Here is a 24,911-nt window from a genome sequence, read left to right on the forward strand (position 1 = left end):
TCAATATCATCATGTGGTTCTACTGATGTAACTGGCGGTGGCTTCCCCTCCTCCCCCAGACCATGATAATGACCCCCCCAGACCATGATAATGACCCCCCCAGACCATGATAATGACCCCCCCAGACCATGATAATGACCCCCCCAGACCATGATAATGACCCCCCCAGACCATGATAATGACCCCCCCCCAGACCATGACAATGACCCCCCCAGACCATGACAATGACCCCCCCAGACCATGACCCCCCAAGACCATGACCCCCCCCAGACCATGACAATGACCCCCCCAGACCATGATAATGACCCCCCCCCCCAGACCATGACAATGATCCCCCCCATACCATGACCCCCCAAGACCATGACCCCCCCCCAGACCATGATAATGACCCCCCCAGACCATGACAATGACCCCCCCAGACCATGATAATGACCCCCCCCCCCAGACCATGATAATGATCCCCCCAGACCATGATAATGACCCCCCCCCCAGACCATGATAATGATCCCCCCAGACCATGATAATGACCCCCCCCCCCCCCGACCATGACAATGACCCCCTCAGACCATGACAATGACCCCCCCCAGACCATGATAATGACCCCCCCCCCCAGACCATGATAATGATCCCCCCAGACCATGATAATGACCTCCCCAGACCATGATAATGACCCCCCCCAGACCATGATAATGACCCCCCCCCCAGACCATGATAATGACCCTCCCTCCCCCAAACCATTACAGTGACCCCCCAATGGAAGATGCAGACCAAGATAACCCCCAATACTAGCTGTGACCCAGACAAGACAATGGCAGGAATGAATGGGTGGGGGGCGGAAACGTTCTATCAGATCGCTGCTGTCTGACCTCCTGCAATGTGTGGGGACATGGGGGGTCACTGCCCCCTATAATACGGGTCTCACATTCACAAGTGCACTTGGAAGTGGAAACAGAAACAAGGTACCAACTTCTAAAGGGTTTTATGTTGACATTTCTGTAATATCAACATGTTTCCTCTCGACATTCCAAATGCCGACTCGGCACCCACTTAAGCCAGGCCGCCTGCTAGGACGGATGCCAGTCATGCCCATGTCACATGGAGGCACGGTGTAGTCACAAACCAGCCACGGCCCTATACTGAGGAATATACAGGAGCAGCTCTGAGGTCCTGGCCCAAACCCTCAGCCACTCAGAGAACACAGGAGAGCGGAGATTATTAGGGAACATCTGTCTGACGCGAGGATCCGGATGATCACAGGACGCCCCCGATCACATGGAGAGGACACAAGCTGGGTACACACCAGAACGATTGGGCCTCAATTCCCCCAATTCCGATGCAATCTCCACCGATTTTATGTAAATTGGTTTAAACGTGGGGTTTTATGGTTTCCTGGTGTCTGTGTCAACTAGGTATAGCATGGCGCCCCTATTTCTGGCTTCTCAGGTGTCCACACGCCAGCCTTCTCCTGACAATTCCGGCCCTGGGGCTGATTCCTGACGCACACTGCGGCCCGCTATACTCTCAGTGCTGTGTAAACCATCTGCATCACTGGCCGACTGAAGAGTCTGACCTATTATGAGGTTACGTGTGGGGCTGAAGGGCTGTCTGGTATGTGGAGAGCTGACATCAGACACTCATATCCCAGTCACCACCAGTGACACCCAGGACACATTCCAGTGCTCCCAGTACAGCTGCTTAACCCTCTCATTACCTGATGTCCCCAGATGTCTACACACCAGGGGCAGTGACATGATATGAGGAGGGGGAATGGAGGCAGCAGGAAGCCACAGACTGAGAGTTATATAGTGGGAGGAGCAGGGTCCCCAGCAGCACAGAGTATATCAGGAGATGAGTGATGTGTCAGTGAGGACAGGGCTGCATGTGACAGGGGCAGTGACATGATGTGAGGAGGGGAATGGGGGCAGCAGGAAGCCACAGACTGAGAGTTATATAGTGGGAGGAGCAGGGTCCCCAGCAGCACAGAGTATATCAGTAGATGAGTGACGTGACAGTGAGGACAGGGCTGCATGTGACAGGGGCAGTGACATGATGTCAGAAGGGGAATGGATGGAGGAAGCAGGAAGTCACAGACTGAGAGTTATATAGTGGGAGGAGCAGGGTCCCCAGCAGCACAGAGTATATCAGGAGATGAGTGACGTGACAGTGAGGACAGGGCTGCATGTGACAGGGGCAGTGACATGATGTGAGGAGGGGAATGGAGGCAGCAGGAAGTCACAGACTGAGAGTTATATAGTGGGAGGAGCAGGGTCCCCAGCAGCACAGAGTATATCAGGAGATGAGTGATGTGTTAGTGAGGACAGGGCTGCATGTGACAGGACAGTGACATGATGTGAGGAGGGGAATGGGGGCAGCAGGAAGCCACAGACTGAGAGTTATATAGTGGGAGGAGCAGGGTCCCCAGCAGCACAGAGTATATCAGGAGATCAGTGATGTGCCAGTGAGGACAGGGCTGCATGTGACAGGGGCAGTGACATGATGTGAGGAGGGGAATGGAGGCCGCAGGAAGCCACAGACTGAGAGTTAGATAGTGGGAGGAGCCGGATCCCCAGCAGCACAGAGTATATCAGGGGATGAGGGATGTGTCAGTGAGGACAGGGCTGCATGTGACAGGGGCAGTGACATGATGTGAGGAGGGGAATGGAGGCAGCAGGAAGCCACAGACTGAGAGTTATATAGTGGGAGGAGCAGGGTCCCCAGCAGCACAGAGTATATCAGGAGGTGAGTGATGTGTCAGTGAGGACAGGGCTGCATGTGACAGGGGCAGTGACATGATGTGAGGAGGGGAATGGTGGCAGCAGGAAGGCACAGACTGAGAGTTATATAGTGGGAGGATTCAGGGTCCCCAGCAGCACAGAGTATATCAGGAAAGGAGTGATGTGTCAGTGAGGACAGGGCTGCATGTGACAGGGGCAGTGATATGATGTAAGGAGGGGAATGGAGGCAGCAGGAAGCTACAGACAGAGTTATATAGTGGGAGGAGCAGGGTCCCCAGCAGTACAGAGTATATCAGAAGATGGGTGATGTGTCAGTGAGGACAGGGCTGCATGTGACAGGGGCAGTGACATGATGTGAGGAGGGGAATGGGGGCAGCAGGAAGCCACAGACTGAGAGTTATATAGTGGGAGGAGCAGGTCACCCAGCAGCACAGAGTATATCAGGAGATGAGTAACGTGTCAGTGAGGACAGGGCTGCATGTGACAGGGGCAGTGACATGATGTGAGGGGGGGAATGGAGGCAGTAGGAAGCCACAGACTGAGAGTTATATAGTGGGAGGAGCAGCATCCCCCAGCAGCACAGAGTATATCAGGAGATGAGGGATGTGTCAGTGAGGACAGGGCTGCATGTGACAGGGCCAGTGACATGATGTGAGGAGGGGAATGGGGGCAGCAGGAAGCCACAGACTGAGAGTTATATAGTGGGAGGAGCAGGGTCCCCAGCAGCACAGAGCATATCAGGAGATGAGTGATGTGTCAGTGAGGACAGTGCTGCATGTGACAGGGGCAGTGACATGATGTGAGGAGGGGAATGGAGGCAGCAGGAAGCCACAGACTGAGAGTTATATAGTGGGAGGAGCAGTGCCCCCAGCAGCACAGAGTATATCAGGAGATGAGTGATGTGTCAGTGAGGACAGTGCTGCATGTGACAGGGGCAGTGACATGATGTGAGGAGGGGAATGGAGGCAGCAGGAAGCCACAGACTGAGAGTTATATAGTGGGAGGAGCAGGGTCCCCCAGCAGCACAGAGTATATCAGGAGATGAGGGATGTGTCAGTGAGGACAGGGCTGCATGTGACAGGGGCAGTGACATGATGTGAGGAGGGGAATGGGGGCAGCAGGAAGCCACAGACTGAGAGTTATATAGTGGGATGAGCACGGTCCCCAGCAGCACAGAGTATATCAGGGGATGAGTAATGTGTCAGTGAGGACAGGGCTGCATGTGACAGGGGCAGTGACATGATGTGAGGAGGGGAATGGGGGCAGCAGGAAGCCACAGACTGAGAGTTATATAGTGGGAGGAGCAGGGTTCCCAGCAGCACAGAGTATATCAGGAGATGAGTGACGTGTCAGTGAGGACAGGGCTGCATGTGACAGGGGCAGTGACATGATGTGAGGAGGGGAATGGGGGCAGCAGGAAGCCACAGACTGAGAGTTATATAGTGGGAGGAGCAGGGTTCCCAGCAGCACAGAGTATATCAGGAGATGAGTGACGTGTCAGTGAGGACAGGGCTGCATGTGACAGGGGCAGTGACATGATGTGAGGAGGGGAATGGGGGCAGCAGGAAGCCACAGACTGAGAGTTATATAGTGGGAGGAGCAGGGTCCCCAGCAGCACAGAGTATATCAGGAGATGAGTGATGTGTCAGTGAGGACAGGGCTGCATGTGACAGGACAGTGACATGATGTGAGGAGGGGAATGGAGGCAGCAGGAAGCCACAGACTGAGAGTTATATAGTGGGAGGAGCAGGGTCCCCAGCAGCACAGAGTATATCAGGAGATGAGGGATGTGTCAGTGAGGACAGGGCTGCATGTGACAGGGGCAGTGACATGATGTGAGGAGGGGAATGGAGGCAGCAGGAAGCCACAGACTGAGAGTTATATAGTGGGAGGAGCAGGGTCCCCAGCAGCACAGAGTATATCAGGAGATGAGGGATGTGTCAGTGAGGACAGGGCTGCATGTGACAGGGGCAGTGACATGATGTGAGGAGGGGAATGGGGGCAGCAGGAAGCCACAGACTGAGAGTTATATAGTGGGAGGAGCAGGGTCCCCAGCAGCACAGAGTATATCAGGAGATGTGTGATGTGTCAAGTGAGGACAGGGCTGCATGTGACAGGGGCAGTGACATGATGTGAGGAGAGGAATGGAGGCAGCAGGAAGCCACAGACTGAGAGTTATATAGTGGGAGGAGCAGAGTCCCCAGCAGCACAGAGTATATCAGGAGATGAGTGATGTGTCAGTGAGGACAGGGCTGCATGTGACAGGGTCAGTGACATGATGTGAGGAGAGGAATGGAGGCAGCAGGAAGCCACAGACTGAGAGTTATATAGTGGGAGGAGCAGAGTCCCCAGCAGCACAGAGTATATCAGGAGATGAGGGATGTGTCAGTGAGGACAGGGCTGCATGTGACAGGGGCAGTGACATGATGTGAGGAGGGGAATGGGGGCAGCAGGAAGTCACAGACTGAGAGTTATATAGTGGGAGGAGCAGCATCCCCCAGCAGCACAGAGTATATCAGGAGATGAGGGATGTGTCAGTGAGGACAAGGCTGCATGTGACAGGGGCAGTGACATGATGTGAGGAGGGGAATGGAGGCAGCAGGAAGCCACAGACTGGGAGTTATATAGTGGGAGGGGCAGGGTCCCCAGCAGCACAGAGTATATCAAGAGATGAGTGATGTGTCAGTGAGGACAGGGCTGCATGTGACATGGGCAGTGACATGATGTGAGGAGGGGAATGGAGGCAGCAGGAAGCCACAGGCTGAGAGTTATATAGTGGGAGGAGCAGAGTCCCCAGCAGCAGAGAGTATATCAGGAGATGAGGGATGTGTCAGTGAGGACAGAGCTGCATGTGACAGGGGCAGTGACATGATGTGAGGAGGGGAATGGGGGCAGCAGGAAGCCACAGGCTGAGAGTTATATAGTGGGAGGAGCAGGGTCCCCAGCAGCACAGAGTATATCAGGAGATGAGTAATGTGTCAGTAAGGACAGGGCTGCATGTGACAGGACAGTGACATGATGTGAGGAGGGGAATGGAGGCAGCAGGAAGCCACAGACTGAGAGTTATATAGTGAGAGGAGCAGGGTCCCCAGCAGCACAGAGTATATCAGGAGATGAGTGATGTGTCAGTGAGGACAGGGCTGCATGTGACAGGGGCAGTGACATGATGTGAGGAGGGGAATGGAGGCAGCAGGAAGCCACAGACTGAGAGTTATATAGTGGGAGGAGCAGGGTCCCCAGCAGCACAGAGTATATCAGGAGATGAGGGATGTGTCAGTGAGGACAGGGCTGCATGTGACAGGGGCAGTGACATGATGTGAGGAGAGGAATGGGGGCAGCAGGAAGCCACAGACTGAGAGGTATATGGTGGGAGGAGCAGGGTCCCCAGCAGCACAGAGTATATCAGGAGATGAGTGATGTGTCAGTGAGGACAAAGCTGCATGTGACAGGGGCAGTGACATGATGTGAGGAGGGGAATGGAGGCAGCAGGAAGCCACAGACTGAGAGTTATATAGTGGGAGGAGCAGAGTCCCCAGCAGCACAGAGTATATCAGGAGATGAGTAACGTGTCAGTGAGGACAGGGCTGCATGTGACAGGGGCAGTGACATGATGTGAGGAGGGGAATGGGGGCAGCAGGAAGTCACAGACTGAGAGTTATATAGTGGGAGGAGCAGGGTCCCCAGCAGCACAGAGTATATCAGGAGATGAGTGATGTGTCAGTGAGGACAGGGCTGCATGTGACAGGGGCAGTGACATGATGTGAAGAGGGGAATAGATGCAGCAGAAAGCCACAGACTGAGAGTTATATAGTGGGAGGAGCAGGGTCCCCAGCAGCACAGAGTATATCAGGAGATGAGTGATGTGTCAGTGAGGACAGGGCTGCATGTGACAGGGGCAGTGACATGATGTGAGGAGGGGAATGGAGGCAGCAGGAAGCCACAGACTGAGAGGTATATAGTGGGAGGAGCAGGGTCCCCAGCAGCACAGAGTATATCAGGAGATGAGTGATGTGTCAGTGAGGACAGGGCTGCATGTGACAGGGGCAGTGACATGATGTGAGGAGGGGAATGGAGGCAGCAGGAAGCCACAGACTGAGAGTTATATAGTGGGAGGAGCAGGGTCCCCAGCAGCACAGAGTATATCAGGAGATGAGTGATGTGTCAGTGAGGACAGGGCTGCATGTGACAGGGGCAGTGACATGATGTGAGGAGGGGAATGGAGGCAGCAGGAAGCCACAGACTGAGAGTTATATAGTGGGAGGAGCAGGGTCCCCAGCAGCACAGAGTATATCAGGAGATGAGTGATGTGTCAGTGAGGACAGGGCTGCATGTGACAGGGGCAGTGACATGATGTGAGGAGGGGAATGGAGGCAGCAGGAAGCCACAGACTGAGAGTTATATAATGGGAGGAGCAGGGTCCCGAGCAGCACAGAGTATATCAGGAGATGAGTGATGTGTCAGTGAGGGCAGGGCTGCATGTGACAGGTGCAGTGACATGATGTGAGGAGGGGAATGGAGGCAGTAGGAAGCCACAGACTGAGAGTTATATAGTGGGAGGAGCAGGGTCCCCAGCAGCACAGAGTATATCAGGAGATGAGTGATGTGTCAGTGAGGACAGGGCTGCATGTGACAGGGGCAGTGACATGATGTGAGGAGGGGAATGGAGGCAGCAGGAAGCCACAGACTGAGTTATATAGTGGGAGGAGCAGCGTCCCCAGCAGCACAGAGTATATCAGGAGATGAGTGATGTGTCAGTGAGGACAGGGCTGCATGTGACAGGGGCAGTGACATGATGTGAGGAGGGGAATGGGGGCAGCAGGAAGCCACAGACTGACAGTTATATAGTGGGAGGAGCAGGGTCCCCAGCAGCACAGAGTATATCAGGAGATGAGGGATGTGTCAATGTGGACAGGGCTGCATATGACAGGGGCAGTGACATGATGAGAGGAGGGGAATGGAGGCAGCAGGAAGCCACAGACAGAGTTATATAGTGGGAGGAGCAGGGCCCCCAGCAGCACAGAGTATATCAGGAGATGAGGGATGTGTCAGTGAGGACAGGGCTGCATGTGACAGGGACAGTGACATGATGTGAGGAGCGTAATGGGGGCAGCAGGAAGCCACAGACTGAGTTATATAGTGGGAGGAGCATAGTATCCAGCAGCACAGAGTATATCAGGAGATGGGTGATGTGTCAGTGAGGACAGGGCTGCATGTGACAGGGGCAGTGACATGATGTGAGGAGGGGAATGGGGGCAGCAGGAAGCCACAGACTGATAGTTATATAGTGGGATTAGCAGGGTGCTCAGCAGCACAGAGTATATAAGGAGATGAGGGATGTGTCAGTGAGGACAGGGCTGCATGTGACAGGGGCAGTGACATGATGTGAGGAGGGGAATGGAGGCAGCAGGAAGCCACAGACTGAGAGTTATATAGTGGGAGGAGCAGGGTCCCCAGCAGCACAGAGTATATCAGGAGACGAGTGAAGAGAAGTGTTGATTTATTCAGTACCCAATTATACTAGCAGTCGAAGCGAAGCCATGTCACAGGAATTGCACAATTACTAGTGATGTCATCGAAGCTAAGTCATGTCACAGGAATTGCACAATTACTAGTGATGTCATCGAAGCTATGTCACAGGAATTGCACAATTAATAGTGATGTCATCGAAGCGAAGCCATGTCACAGGAATATATGTTAATATTTACACGAATGAAGCAAAAACAGAAGCATGGGGTTCCTTATAGAAATCTGCCCGTGAACCGGACTGTATCTCATGGACCAGGAGTGTGATCCGAGCCAGTGATCCGATATAGAAGTAAATCAGTTGCAGGTCGCTTAATGGTGGAAAATAAACTTAGAACATGCGAAAACAGAATCCGAATCATAACCACCGGAGGGGACTAAGAAGGTAAATGCCAAAACAGAACGGGGGGAAAAAATCATTCTGCAGCGTTATGTATTTTGGTTGGCTAGAATTTCAGAGAGCAGAGCGGTGTCGTATCCCAGGGCAACACACGTCAACAACTCTGCAGTTTTTATTTAAAACCAGGTTGAAGAGCACAGAACAGAGGGGTCTGTGTGTTATACTAAATCGACCGCAATTTCCAGAGTATAAATGGCTAATTACAAAGGGCATACCCTCTTATCAGTGGCAGCGGCAGTACTTATATACAGTATAGGGACAGCAATAAGGCCCCATTTACCAAGCCCCTGATGTCTGTAGCGCTTACTCCGCATGGCGACGGGACGTTATTGGAGAACATGTGCCGGTAACAGAATGTTGGTCACGTTTCCCGATAAAACGTTTCCTACTGCCGCCGTAGGCGATTTCACGTTTATAGACGTTGGCAGATTCGCAGCGCAGAATCAAGTCATAAATACTGAACAATGAAACATCGGGGGGGGGGGGGGGGGGGATGTATCAAATCTTGTATCCAATCAGCGTTTAATTGCCATGTCGCAGGCTATATTTACAAACCGGATTGTTGGGTAGATTGTGGGTTTGGTACATCTCACCCATAATCTAGATGCAGCTAGAGGACCATACAGAGACAATAGGGTGATGGTGTGATACTGGCCGGCCGGATGTCTGGGCCTCATTACCCTAACACTGCACACAGGGTAAGGATGGCAGATATATGATATTCTGTGCACGTGTATATCCTCATCCCCTGTAATGAGTATCAGGGTCCCCGGCTGTGGCGGGGCAGGAACAAGGGCGCATTCACTGCCGGCAGCCGCCTCACTTTCCCCCCATACGTAATACTGCCTGTAATTTGGGAAAGGGACAAAGGTTTGTTAAATGCTGACACAGAGAGGTGCCGGCCAAGGTGCGGGGCGGCCAGAAGTTCCCCCCTCAGCTGAAGGTTTACCACAGAGTGCGGCACAGCCCCCCAACTCCTCGGCAATCATTAAATGTCCCTCAAGGTCAATAAAAGTTGGGGCAACATGTGTCCCAGATTAACTGGGAGGCTCTGGAAAGGGGGAACCTGTGGAGCTGGGAGAGGAAGCGGAGGGTGGGAGCAGGGAGGAGGGGAACGCACTAATGTGAGGATTGAAAAATCCCTTTTATTGGAGCTGACATCTCGGCGAGGTTCCGACTATTACACACCAGACTCCGGCCAGAGGAGGAGGAGGGGGAACAGCAAAGTTACCTGCGGGCCTCGAATGCTGGGCTACTGGGGCTGCCGACAGCACCCTCTCCGCTCCCCATACAGCACCCTCTCCGCTCCCCATACAGCACCCTCTCCGTTCCCCATACAGCACCCTCTCCGCTCCCCATACAGCACCCTCTCCGCTCCCCATACAGCACCCTCTCCGCTCCCCATACAGCACCCTCTCCGCTCTCCATACAGCACCCTCTCCCATACAGCAACCTCTCCGCTCCCCATACAGCAACCTCTCCGCTCCCCATACAGCACCCTCTCCGCTCCCCATACAGCACCCTCTCCGCTCCCCATACAGCACCCTCTCCGCTCCCCATACAGCACCCTCTCCGCTCCCCATACAGCACCCTCTCCGCTCCCCATACAGCACCCTCTCCGCTCCCCATACAGCAACCTCTCCGCTCCCCATACAGCAACCTCTTTGCTCCCCATACAGCAACCTCTCCGCTCCCCATACAGCAACCTCTCCGCTCCCCATACAGCAACCTCTCCGCTCCACATACAGCAACCTCTCCGCTCTCCATACAGCAACCTCTACGCTCTCCATACAGCAACCTCTACGCTCTCCATACAGCAACCTCTGAGCTCTCCATACAGCAACCTCTCCCATACAGTAACCTCTCCGCTCCCCATACAGCACCCTCTCCGCTCTCCATACAGCACCCTCTCCGCTCCCCATACAGCACCCTCTCCGCTCCCCATACAGCAACCTCTCCACTCCCCATACAGCAACCTCTTCGCTACCCATACAGCAACCTCTTCGCTCCCCATACAGCAACCTCTTCGCTCCCCATACAGCAACCTCTTCGCTCCCCATACAGTACCCGCTCTACTCCCCATACAGCCACCTCAGGAGAGAGGCAGCATTAATGGTGCATGGCATAATGCCGCCAGGACCTATTGTGTGGGGTGTAGAGAGGTTTTAGTGTAGGTCGGGGGGATTCAACTCCCATGGGACTACAAATCACTGCCACAGCTCTGTTATTAGGGCATGCTGGGATGTGTAGTTCCACAGCAGCTGGAGGATGGTGTGTGGAATACCAGGGTGTGGGGGGAGTAAGGGCACACCTGCCCATATTTCAGGGTAGGTCACGTGACCATGGCTCTGCCTCCTGCTGCCTATTGTGATGTGTGCAGAGGTAAGCGGAGGCGCGGCTAAGCTGTAGAGTGGAGTCATTGGAACAGGAAGCTCCTCCCACTCGGAGCAGATGCTGTTACGCTATGAGGACATCTACCTGCTCTGTGCCCATGTAATACTATTACAGAGTTACCAGAAGTCCCCCGTGTGTTTGCCTTAATCCATCTAACAGAGAGCAATCTCCAGTGACAACATTGTGGCTCCTCCCACTACCATGTTTGCAGCTTTGTAATTCTCAGTATTGCTCATATCTATCAAGATTATCCATTGGCAGAGCTGAAGCGGAGGCAGAATCGCAGTCCTGGGGCGATATTATGCATACGGTACACCAGTGACGATTGGAGGGGCCCAGATCTACACATACCCCCTCTGCACACAGGCGCCGGGGCCCATTGACGTATGGCCTTTCTGAACGATGACATTCGCTCGTTCCAAGACAATACACAGTCGTCGGGGGTCATTGTATTAAAAAACTTTGTTACGCTACGATCCATTCTCTTTTCTATTTTATATGAATATGACGTCTAACTGATGAGATCACATTTGTGATCCTGTGCATGAAGCATCCTCTGCGTAACAGTGTAAAAGGGTTGTATATTACCTTTATTTTATATATGTGAAGGTGGAGGCGCAGAAAAGTTTTGGTGTTAAATGTATTCTTATATTTGCACTGTAAGTGGGGTAATTTGGGAATACCCCTTTATCACCATACCACGTGTTTGCTGACTTCACCTGTGTCGCACTGTGTCAATACCTAATTCCATTGTACAATCTGATTGGTGGCTGAATTGTAACAATGGATAGGAGTGCCAATCACGTAATTAAAATTACACAATTTATTCAACTGAAATATAAAATGACCTGACAGATATACTAAAAGTAAAATATAAAAAAATACAGAAAAAAGGACACTCAAAGACTGCAAAATTAAGCTATAAATGCAATAAAGGGTACTTGTGTATTATCACGGCGCCGGTGCGCGCAACGTAGTTGGGGTAGTTAGAGCTGCGCAGTCAGCGTAGTCATAGTAAGGCAGCGTAGTCAGCGTAGTGTAAAGTAAGGATTAAAGCTGCCGGTGTCCGCAGGGTCGGCTGCATTGGCCTAGTGAGCGCCTCTCATACAGCGCCGGTAACCGCCAGATCCCCTGCGCTGGCGGCCGCCGGCAGAGAGGCGATCATGCGGGCGCCAGCGGAGAGGCGCACGAGCGTCTCATATGCTTGTGCGTCTCAGCAGATCGTAAAGGAGGCATTAGCCAGTGCTCCATGTTAGATACTGGCAAATGCCTTCATTTCAAACCCCCACTGTCCACGCCAGCAGTCGCCACACTTTATAAAATCAACTCCACACCAACGTGGATAGTGGGGGTATGAACAGGTTGGGAGGACGTGTACCGCATCTGCTCCCTACGCTCCGGGCTGACGTGGATAGTGGGGGTGTTCCAGGAACACATTCACACCTGTCATGTCAGGCAGGTTAAAATGGTCAATGGTTCCCACACAATGTAATAAGCGCTGACTGACTACGCTGACCACGTAAGCTCCGGCTAGCAGCGAATGTACAGACTACGCTGGCTGCGGGAACACTACGCTGATACTGACAGGGACGCTGACTACGCTGCTGCAGGAACACGACGCTGATACTGACAGGGACGCTGACTACGCTGGCTGCAGGAACACTACGCTGATACTGAGAGGGACGCTGACTACGCTGGCTGCGGGAACACTACGCTGATACTGACAGGGACGCTGACTACGCTGGCCGCGGGAACATGACGCTGATACTGACAGGGACGCTGACTACGCTGGCCGCAGGAACACTACGCTGATACTGACAGGGACACTGACTACACTGGCTGCGGGAACACTACGCTGATACTGACAGGGACGCTGACTACGCTGGCTGCGGGAACACTACGCTGATACTGACAGGGACGCTGGCTGCGGTAACACTACGTTGATACTGACAGGGACGCTGACTACGCTGGCTGCGGGAACACAACGCTGATACTGACAGGGACGCTGACTACGCTGGCTGCGGGAACACTACGCTGATACTGACAGGGACGCTGACTACGCTGGCTGCGGGAACACTACGCTGATACTGACAGGGACGCTGACTACGCTGGCTGCGGGAACACTACGCTGATACTGACAGGGACGCTGACTACGCTGGCTGCGGGAACACTACGCTGATTCTGACAGGGACGCTGACTACGCTGGCTGCGGGAACACTACGCTGATACTGACAGGGACGCTGACTACGCTGGCTGCGGGAACACTACACTGATACTGACAGGGACGCTGACTACGCTGGCTGCGGGAACACTACGCTGATACTGACAGGGACGCTGACTACGGGAACACTACACTGATACTGACAGGGACGCTGACTACGCTGGCTGCGGGAACACTACGCTGATACTGACAGGGACGCTGACTACGCTGGCTGCGGGAACACTACGCTGATTCTGACAGGGACGCTGACTACGCTGGCTGCAGGAACACTACGCTGATACTGACAGGGACGCTGACTACGCTGGCTGCGGGAACACTACGCTGATTCTGACAGGGACGCTGACTACGCTGGCTGCAGGAACACTACGCTGATTCTGACAGGGACGCTGACTACGCTGGCTGCAGGAACACTACGCTAATTCTGACAGGGACGCTGACTACGCTGGCTGCAGGAACACTACGCTGATACTGACAGGGACGCTGACTACGGGAACACTACACTGATACTGACAGGGACGCTGACTACGCTGGCTGCGGGAACACTACGCTGATACTGACAGGGACGCTGACTACGCTGGCTGCGGGAACACTACGCTGATTCTGACAGGGACGCTGACTACGCTGGCTGCAGGAACACTACGCTAATTCTGACAGGGACACTGACTACGCTGGCTGCGGGAACACTATGCTGATACTGACAGGGATGCTGACTACACTGGCTGCAGGAACACTACGCTGATTCTGACAGGGACACTACGCTGACTACGTAACGGGTGCCGTGGTAATACACAAGTACCCAATAAAGTTCTGCATAAAGAGATCAAATGTTATGTGACCGTCCATCCGGTACCGTATTGGAATGATCCGCTTGTTACTATACTGCCTCATGGAGGAGGGGAATGAAATGATCTGTGGAAGAAGGTAAGTTCACCAAGGCCGGGGGGTCCCAGTTGCCCGATTAAGGTCACCGTGGGTGAGCACTCCCTGGCTGTTGTGAACAGTTGTCCAGATGGGCTGGGGGGATGCCCAGTGGGGAAGGTGGTTGAAGACCCATGCATTAGGACAAGTGGGTTTATATACCCATGTCACTATGTTAACTGAAACCGTGATTGGCACCAACTGCACATCATTATTCTATACATAACAATACAGACATGTAAGACGCGAGAGCAGGAGGGAGATGTAGCGCACTATCATAGCGCAGTTCAACAAGAAGCATTCTAAATAACGTAAAAGCAAATAAATATTTAATGTCAGGATATCGCGATACACTGATACGGTGTCAATGTCGACTTACGTCCACATTCGGCTAAAAAAAATAAAATAATTTGTCAACCTTTTGACTGTTCACCTTCCCATTGTCGACCTTCATACTGTACCATACCCCCTTGGGGAATATCACTGGGAACTTCCTCTTCCCCTGTATATCTCTCACATACCCCCGACGAGTACTTTTATCACCACGTATACATAGAGCACCTACATACGCCGCATTAATAACACAAGACCGGGTGCTGGGAGACAAAGCGGTATGAGTGTGACGACTCACAGTCCATACATCGCCCGCTGCCTCCCCTCAGCAGACTCGCTCTTGCAGCCCATCACGGGCTTACTGCTGGCCTACTTCAAAGACAAGATGGATTCTATTAGGTGGCACATCCCCTCCGTACCATCCCCGCGCACATTATCTGCTTATCTAAGTGCTTTCATCTCTATACAGGGCCGGAAGCGTCTCCTCTCCCTCCAGTATTTACTAACTGAATCCTGGCTGCCCGGCCGCGTTTCAAGTTAAATTACCATCAGACTTGTGTCCTTCTGCTGGGCCTTAGGCCTGCACTGGCAGTGGTGGCCGGACAGATGTAACACGGGCAGGCTGTGCCCGCTGCTGGCACTCACACTTTCCATATAAAGGCCCGGCAGGGACAATTGCCCATTGTCCTCATACACTGGCATAGTGGGGTGATAACAGGTACTGCCATCATCCAAGATGTCTGACCTTCACCTTTGTGGCCACAAGGTCACCTCTCTGGTTCCATCCTAGGGGGGCCTGTCTGATGTATTAATCCCACGGACCACCCAAATCTCTGGCAACGCTCAGTCCCTTGCTGTGTGCGACAAAGGCCCCCGGCCCCTGGGTCACTGATCCACGTTCTGTCAGGGAAGATCGGAGCTCTTCATTTACGGCTTTCATGTTTGTGTCATACAATCACAATGCAGTGGATGGAATTATATATACGTATTAAACATAACAAGAAAAACTTCCCGTATACTATTACACACATACGTGTCATTTATACTAAGCAAATGTCAACGTCTACAAAAATATCGACATGGGCAGACTGTGGACACAGTCATGTCGGCATTTCCATGAGACTAGCAGCACAGTGTCGACAGTTCAACAATGTCAACCTTACAAGCACGTCTACATAATGCATGTCAGCATTGTGAACAATGACAGATCCACCACACACCCGGGCGGTGCTGTACCCAGCACCTCCACAGTCTTTGCACAGAGCTTGCACTTTATACATCAAAATGAACACGTCTTCGACATGGTAAGCAGCGACATACGTGTGTGAGCCGAGGGGACCGGGCCGCGGAGCAGAACCACAGTTAAACTTTGCGGATGGAAAGGAAAAAAAAACAAACCGGCCTGAATGATATAAAGGGATATATCTATAAAAGGACAATATAATAATAATAAAATGCACGTAAGTCTGTGAGGAAAAGTTGGAGGGCGAGTGCTAAGCGATTTGGGTGTGGATTGTAAGAGGTTAATATACCAGACCGTCTTGTGGAACCACAGGTGCAGCGTAATGACCCCTTTAGTATCGCCTCCATCGCTGCTTCCCTGCCATAGTCCATGGGTGGGTGACGAACAGGTGGAACAGATGATGATTCTGAGGGGTGTCACCTGTCATTCCTGTGTCATGTCCTGTATTACTCTCATCCCGCCCACAGTGGCCTATGCCGCGTACCCAAGATGGCTGCCGAGCCTGGTACTTTTATGGGTAAAGTTAACAGTTCATGCTGCATCTATCCAAAATGTAATCCTATCTCCACACATCGATTATTCGGCCCATTGTAACCGCTGCACTGCCCCATCCCCTGCTGCACCACCAACCTCTGTAACCGCTGCACTGCCCCATCCCCTGCTGCAACACCAACCTCTGTAACCGCTGCACTGCCCCATCCCCTGCTGCACCACCAACCTCTGTAACCGCTGCACTGCCCCATCCCCTGCTGCACCACCAACCTCTGTAACCGCTGCACTGCCCCATCCCCTGCTGCAACACCAACCTCTGTAACCGCTGCACTGCCGCCATCCCCTGCAGCACCACCAACCTCTGTAACCACTGCACTGCCCCCATCCCCTGCAGCACCACCAACCTCTGTAACCGCTGCACTGCCGCCAACCCCTGCAGCACCACCAACCTCTGTAACCGCAGCACTGACCCCATCCCCTGCAGCACCACCAACCTCTGTAACCACTGCACTGCCCCATCCCCTGCAGCACCACCAACCTCTAACCACTGCACTGCCCCCATCCCCTGCAGCACCACCAACCTCTGTAACCGCTGCACTGCCCCCATCCCCTGCAGCACCACCAACCTCTGTAACCACTGCACTGCCCCCATCCCCTGCAGCACCACCAACCTCTGTAACCACTGCACTGCCCCCATCCCCTGCAGCACCACCAACCTCTGTAACCACTGCACTGCCCCCATCCCCTGCAGCGCCACCAACCGATAATTTGACCCCTACTTCAGAACTGATGCTGATTTTAGTTCTACCAGCTATACCCCTATTTATGCTGTATTTTATCAATACACCCTGTACGTTACCTTGTAATTTGTTTTGTGTTTGCTATGTACGGCGCTGCGGACACTTTGTGGCGCCTTATAAATAAATAAACGTACTACTACTACATAGCTCCCACCCGGCCTGATCACTTACAGGAGGCATTTCGGAGAGAAGTGCTACATAAATAAGCATAATTCTTATTATTGCAACTCTTCCTTTTGTGTAAATGCCGACTAGTTCCCACCACACGTGGGACTTGTCGTACACTGCGGCCTAGTTCCCGCCACACGTGGGACATGTCGTACACTGCGGCCTAGTTCCCGCCACACGTGGTACTTGTCGTACACTGCGGCCTAGTTCCCATCACACGTGGGACTTGTCGTACACTGTGGCCTAGTTCCCACCACACATGGGACTTGTCGTACACTGTGGCCTAGTACCCGCCACACGTGGGACATGCCGTACACTGCGGCCTAGTTCTCATCACACATGGGACTTATCGTACACTATGGCCTAGTTCTCACCACACGTGGGTCTGAACTACGTCACACTTTCATGAGTGCCACGTAGGTTGCCCGTGGAATTGAACACGCTTCATGGAAATATTCCGTGAGACTTCCCTCTACCCGCAGCTCACTGAATTAGGCCTTATATTCCCCTGCCACACAGTAACAGGTACCTGCCGGATGTTTCTGGAAGTGAGGGAGGAAACTGCAGAGCACCTGGCGGTAACACACACAAGTCCAGAGAGAACCTACAAACTCCACGCAGAAAAGCCATGGTGGGAATTAAATCCTTTACCCCCAGCACTATGAGGCAGCGATGCTAACCACTACACCCCCATGCAGATTAACCCCTGCAGACCAACCATCTTGGACTTGCAGTTCCCGAAAATAAATCAGTGTCTGGGCTGCGAGCTCGCTGTATAAGACACAGCCCTAAACTGCGGACAAGAGAGGGCTTCGTCCATCTCCTCCGCATACTGTTCCAGATTGCTGGACATTTCCCCCAAATTCTTGGCCGTACCTGTCCCCAGGTTGTTATCTGTTCCCTTTAATCATTAAACACGTCTGCAGAATTTATCTGGACAATCGCAGCTGCAGGACAGTAAAACACCAAGACACACAAGATAAGGGAGTTATCAGATAGGGCGATGTGGTTAGGGTGAGAGGCTGGGGGATAATCTCTGTCTTTGGGAACCTGCTGCTAAATGCTGTTTTGTTTTACAGGTTCAATATGCAGAGAAAACAAAAATAGGGGGGGGGGGGGGGGCTTGTACCCGGCAGAATATTGGGAACTTTAATCAAGAGTCGGCAGAATGGTTTATATTATTGGATGCTGAAGGACACTATTGGACAGTGACCTTTTCAGGTTTTCACACCTAGGTGCCAGGGTCATCTCCTGACTGGCACGGAGATGCCCAAAGCTGCCCACACAGCAATACTCTCCATCAAGCACAGCGAGTTATGTGTGGCCAAAATGACGGTCTAATCCACAAAAACGAAAATCCCCGTCTCGTACAAAATCCCCCTCTGGCGATGACCTCACTGGTCGGCTGGAAACATGAAACTCCGTGAGATCTTGATGCCCACGGATCTGCCACCTCCATACACATCAGGGTAAAGATAAAGATATGGAGTGTGTTATCATTACTATGGATCTTTCCTAACATTACAGTGACAAGGGTCACCTCCCACTCATTAACACAGAATACCACCGGCTGGTGGCTGGGAAGCCTGAGATACACAGGAGAGAAGGGCAAATGAGACACAAGGATGTCCTGATGGCAAAGGGAAACTCTCCAATAAATCCCAAAAGTTTCAATGTGACCATAATGAGACATACATATATACATACATACATACATACATACATACACACACACAATATATACCTGTTACTGAGGTATGGCCTAACTAGATTGTATATGCAAAAGTATAACAAAGCGGGCCGATGTTTGTTAGCTATAGGTAACGTTAGTTGGCATTTTCCATGCACGCCATAAAAACATCACCGAAATTGCGTTTGCACCGCGGCACAAATTTGCCCACAATGCATTGTGTTCACTCCGTAGTTTGCAACCCTTGGTGGCAGCGCAAAAACGTCACCAGCGTGGAACAGAGCAGAAGACGGTTTAAGTAACATAACTCCCGTGGCGCGTCCTTGCTCTGTCCTGAGTCAGGTGTCCCCCGGATCAAACAACCTCATTTTACTGGAAGCCACAACTCCATCCCCCCCCCACATCCTTCTCACTTTCCAAACCCAGCCCCCCTCTCCCACGCTTATTATCACTGTACATGGAGACACCTGGAGCTGGCCAGAGATATGGATTTCAGTGTTGCAGGGCTGGTTACCTACTAATTTGCACCTATACAATGTGGTACAGTTCCCAGAGGTTGACCCTGACAAAGAGGCGGCAGGTCTGTACAATGAAAGCACTCAGTATCGCGGTGTTATCTGTACTGGAGCGCAGGCTGCCTGATACTCAACTCACTGCTAACCACTGTGCCGCTGTGCACCTGAACAGATATAAGAGGCGATTGCTGGTGGGTCACTGAATTAATATATACTAGTTACCAGCCTATCAAAATGACGGAACAGCATAACAGTGAGCACAGAAACATTTGAATTGTTCCGTTGGGTGCCATCTAGTGGCCGTCAGTGTGCAAAACACTTGAATTCTCCCCATAGAGTTGAGGAGCAGTGTATTGTAGGGGCACCTACGCACCAACAATTGGTGGGAAATGTATATGATACATGAAACTTACTCAGAGAGGATGGGCCACACTCAGCTTTGGCCCCATACCAACTACACCCATTGCAGGGAAGGTGGCCCCTCTCAGCTCTGGGCCCCATAGCAGCTGCACCCCCTGCACCTATGGTAGCTACACCCCTGTATATAACACATGTAACTGTGACAGGGAAGGTGGCCCCTCTCAGCTCTGGGCCCCATAGCAGCTGCACCCCCTGCACCTATGGTAGCTACACTCTGTATATAACACATGTAACTGTGACAGGGAAGGTGGCCCCTCTCAGCTCTGGGCCCCATAGCAGCTGCACCCCCTGCACCTATGGTAACTACACCCTGTATGTAACACATGTAACTGTGACAGGGAAGGTGGCCCCTCTCAGCTCTGGCCCCATAGCAGCTGCACCCCCTGCACCTATGGTAGCTACACCCCTGTATATAACACATGTAACTGTGACAGGGAAGGTGGCCCCTCTCAGCTCTGGGCCCCATAGCAGCTGCACCCCCTGCACCTATGGTAGCTACACCCCTGTATATAACACATGTAACTGTGACAGGGAAGGTGGACCCTCTCAGCTCTGGGCCCTATAGCAGCTGCACTCCCTGCACCTATGGTAGTTACACCCCTGTATATAACACATGTAACTGTGACAGGGAAGGTGGCCCCTCTCAGCTCTGGGCCCCATAGCAGCTGCACCCCCTGCACCTATGGTAGTTACACCCCTGTATATAACACATGTAACTGTGACAGGGAAGGTGGCCCCTCTCAGCTCTGGGCCCATAGCAGCTGTACTCCCTGCACCTATGGTAGCTACACCCTGTATATAACACATGTAACTGTGACAGGGAAGGTGGCCCCTGTCAGCTCTGTGCCCCATAGCAGCTACCCTCCCTGCACCTATGATAGTTACACCCCTGTATATAACACATGTAACTGTGACAGGGAAGGTGGCCCCTCTCAGCTCTGGCCTCATAGCAGCTGCACCCCTGCACCTATGGTAGCTACACCCCTGTATATAACACATGTTACTGTGACAGGGAAGGTGGCCCCTGTCAGCTCTGTGCCCCATAGCAGCTACCCTCCCTGCACCTATGGTAGTTACACCCCTGTATATAACACATGTAACTGTGACAGGGAAGGTGGCCCCGCTCAGCTCTGGCCTCATAGCAGCTGCACCCCTGCACCTATGGTAGCTACACCCCTGTATATAACACATGTTACTGTGACGGGGAAGGTGGCACCTCTCAGCTCTGGGCCCCATAGCAGCTGCACCCCCTGCACCTATGGTAGCTACACCCCTGTATATAACACATGTAACTGTGACAGGGAAGGTGGCCCCTCTCAGCTCTGGGCCCCATAGCAGCTGCACCCCTGCACCTATGGTAGCTACACCCCTGTATATAACACATGTAACTGTGACAGGGAAGGTGGCCCCTGTCAGCTCTGTGCCCCATAGCAGCTACCCTCCCTGCACCTATGGTAGTTACACACCTGTATATAACACATGTAACTGTGACAGGGAAGGTGGCCCCTCTCAGCTCTGGGCCCCATAGCAGCTGCACTCCCTGCACCTATGGTAGCTACACCCCTGTATATAACACATGTAACTGTGACAGGGTAGGTGGCCCCTCTCAGCTCTGGGCCCCAGAGCAGCTGCACCCCCTGCACCTATGGTAGCTACGCCCTTGTATGTATACCTTCTAACTGTGACAGGGAAGGTGGCCCCTCTCAGCTCTGGGCCCCATAGCAGCTGCACCCCCTGCACCTATGGTAGCTACACCACTGTATATAACACATGTAACTGTGACAGGGAAGGTGGCCCCTCTCAGCTCTGGGCCCAATAGCAGCTGCACCCCCTGCACCTATGGTAGCTACGCCCTTGTATGTATACATGTGGCAAGCTTCTTACATGACTGCATAAATACCGCGGGCTTCCCGTTACATAGGCGCCTTATTATCCCCACGCCGTACTCCAGAAAACATGCTAGGAGCTCTGAAATAATCTTTGTATGTTTATAGATGTTAATCTGGGAGCCGAGCGCTGGATGAGGAGCTATCAGCTGAAATGCACAGTGACAGCGATATACAATGTTCTTTTTGTGTCTATTCCCCTGAAACAGGAGTCACCCTAACAGACCGTTAATCAGCCCTGAGCCGGGGGCTTGTGTGGACCTATGGATGTAGTTTTGTAAAGCTCCCAAATTTCTTTAGGAATTTCATCTCGTAGGTAGATCTAGGAGGTAAAACTTGCAGGATGCCACTTTCCACAAGTCCATATTCCAGTTCTGGGGGGGGGGCAATTTACCTTTGTGCCTCTCTCTTCCTGAGCGCTGCTGTGTTTCAGGTAATTATCCAGGGCTGTCGTGTGTCGCTGCTGCTATGTTCCTCTGGCGGAGGCAAAGCTGCTGCAGAACCTCATCGGGCCAATGCTCAGTTTCAGAGTTTTGCTAGGCATAATAATCACCCATAGAAGTCCACGGCAACTGACACGGTGACCCCACAGGAGCCACTCATCCACCAGACAGCTGGGAGGCTGCAGTATACACTGGGATCAAGCATGACTGTAATACAGAGCATAGTGTGGTCCTCAGCAGAAAGCCGGGGACAGCTCCCAGAACACACATTACAGATGATAGATGCAATGTGTCTGGCCCCCACCAGCCAGATACACATTCCCAGGAGTAACGTGACATCCATGGGACTTGGGGAGGCAGAAGCTATGGGGACACTGTACCTGGAGGGGGTGGGAATAGTCTGGGCAGAGATTGTACAGCCTCATCCGGACTCAGGAGACAGCACAAATGTTCTAAGGGTCAGTCCCTGCCATACAACAGTCTGCAGGGCACACCATCATTGTGTAATAGTCTGCAGGGAAACTGTGCAGTAGCCTGCGGGGAGCCCCCCTTACCGTGCAATAGTCTGCATGGAGTTCCCCTTACTGTGCAATAGTCTGCATGGAGTCCCCCTTACCGTGCAATAGTCTGCATGGAGTCCCCCTTACTGTGCAATAGTCTGCGGGGAGCCCCCCTTACTGTGCAATAGTCTGCGGGGAGCCCCCTTTACTGTGCAATAGTCTGCAGGGAGCCCCCCTTACTGTGCAATAGTCTGCGGGGAGCCCCCTTTACTGTGCAATAGTCTGCATGGAGTCCCCCTTACTGTGCAATAGTCTGCGAGGAGCCCCCCTTACTGTGCAATAGTCTGCGGGGAGCCCCCTTTACTGTGCAATAGTCTGCGGGGAGCCCCCCTTACTGTGCAATAGTCTGTGGGGACCCTTACTGTGCAATAGTCTGCGGGGAGCCCCCTTACTGTGCAATAGTCTGCAGGGTGCCCCCCTTACTGTGCAATAGTCTGCGGAGAGCCCCCCTTACTGTGCAATAGTCTGCGGAGAGACCCCCTTACTGTGCAATAGTCTGCGGGGAGCCCCCTTACTGTGCAATAGTCTGCAGGGTGCCCCCCTTACTGTGCAATAGTCTGCAGGGAGCCCCCCTTACTGTGCAATAGTCTGCAGTGAGCCCCCTTACTGTGCAATAGTCTGCAGAGAGCCCCCCTTACTGTGCAATGGTCTGCGAGGAGCCCCCTTACTGTGCAATAGTCTGCAGACCCCTTATCGTATAATAGTCTGCAGTGGGACTGTTACTGTGCAATAGTCTGCAGGGGGGCCCTCATAGTATAATAGTCTGCAGTGGGACCGTTACTGTGCAATAGTCTGCAGGGGGGCCCTCATAGTATAATAGTCTGCAGGCACCCGGCGGTTAGATGACTTACCTGCATGTCCCGGAGCAGAGGGGACACCGGTCCCTGGTACGATCCTACGGCCCCGCTCCCGGGGTGACTCCGCTGTTCCCCCCACCAGGTGCTGCTAGATCCCCGGGCACGCAGGTGGGAGAACTTGGGTCCACAGATAAATCCACGAGTGGGCTCCGCAGAAAGAGCTTGTATCCTGCCCGCTGTGACCGGGAATCCCGGGCCCCTCAGCGTGTGGCCCCTGGCTAATCGGCGCACTCCCAGTAAGGTACAGTCGGCTCCTGACAGCTCTGTGGCCCCTGACTGCCCGTATGGGAACTTAGTGGCCGGAGTCACTGAGCGCTGCAGCCCGGGACCCGCCCCCAACACGCACAAGCCACGCCCACCGCTGGGGAATTCACGGACAGTCACTGAGCGCTGCAGCCTGGTACCCGCCCCCTCTCCGCACAGACCACGCCCACCGATGGGGAACTCACGGGGAGTGACGGAGCGGTGCAGCACGAGGTCACGCCCCCTCCCCGCACTGGCCGCGCCCACCGTCATGCCCAATGCTGGGAAACCCACGGGCAGCGGCAGGGAGAGAGTGACGGGTGTACGGGGCACAGGGTGAGAGAGACACGGGTGTCCGGGGCACAGGGTGAGAGAGACACGGGTGTCCGGGGCACAGGGTGAGAGAGAGACGGGTGTCCGGGGCACGGAGTGAGGGTGAGAGAAACGGGTGTCTGGGGCACAGGGTGAGACGGGTGTAGGGGGCACAGGGTCAGAGAGACGGGTGTCCGGGGCACAGGGTGAGAGAGAGAAAGACGGGTGTCCGGGGCACAGGGTGAGAGAGAGACGTGTGTCCGGGGCACAGGGTGAGAGAAACGGGTGTCCGGGGCACAGGGTGAGAGAGACACGGGTGTCCGGGGCACGGAGTGAGGGTGAGAGAAACGGGTGTTCGGGGCACAGGGTGAGGGTGAGAGAGAGATGGGTGTACGGAGCACAGGGTCAGAGAGACGGGTGTCCGGGGCACAGGGTAAGAGAGAGACGGGTGTCCGGGGCACAGGGTGAGGGTGACAGAGAGACCGGTGTCAGCGGCACAGGGTGAGAGAAACTGGTGTCCGGGGCACAGGGTGAGGGTGAGAGACATGGGTGTCCAGGCCACAGGGTGAGATACGGGTGTACGGGGCACCGGGTGAGAGAGAGACACACACCAGTGTCGGCGGCACAGGGTGATAGAAACGGGTGTCCAGGGCACAGGGTGAGAGACGGGTGTACGAGGTACAGGGTGAGAGACCGGTGTACCGGGCGGTACAGGGTGAGAGACACGGGTGTCCGGGGCACAGGGTGAGAGAGAGAGA

General features: G+C 53.4%; 1 protein-coding gene across 1 annotated transcript in view; it reads right to left on the reverse strand.

Annotated features, from left to right (window-relative positions):
* Positions 1-23,902, reverse strand: part of WNT5B (Wnt family member 5B) — an 87,508-nt gene extending 63,606 nt beyond the window's left edge. The window contains exon 1 of the mRNA XM_083180938.1: positions 23,593-23,902. Within this exon, the coding sequence (XP_083037064.1) occupies positions 23,593-23,598 (6 nt within the window). The 5' untranslated portion in view covers positions 23,599-23,902. The remainder of the gene's footprint in view (positions 1-23,592) is intronic.
* Positions 23,903-24,911: the final 1,009 nt, after the last annotated feature.

The sequence above is a fragment of the Crinia signifera genome, chromosome 4, assembly GCF_055691185.1.
Source record: "Crinia signifera chromosome 4, ASM5569118v1, whole genome shotgun sequence".
Classification (NCBI taxonomy): domain Eukaryota; kingdom Metazoa; phylum Chordata; class Amphibia; order Anura; family Myobatrachidae; genus Crinia; species Crinia signifera.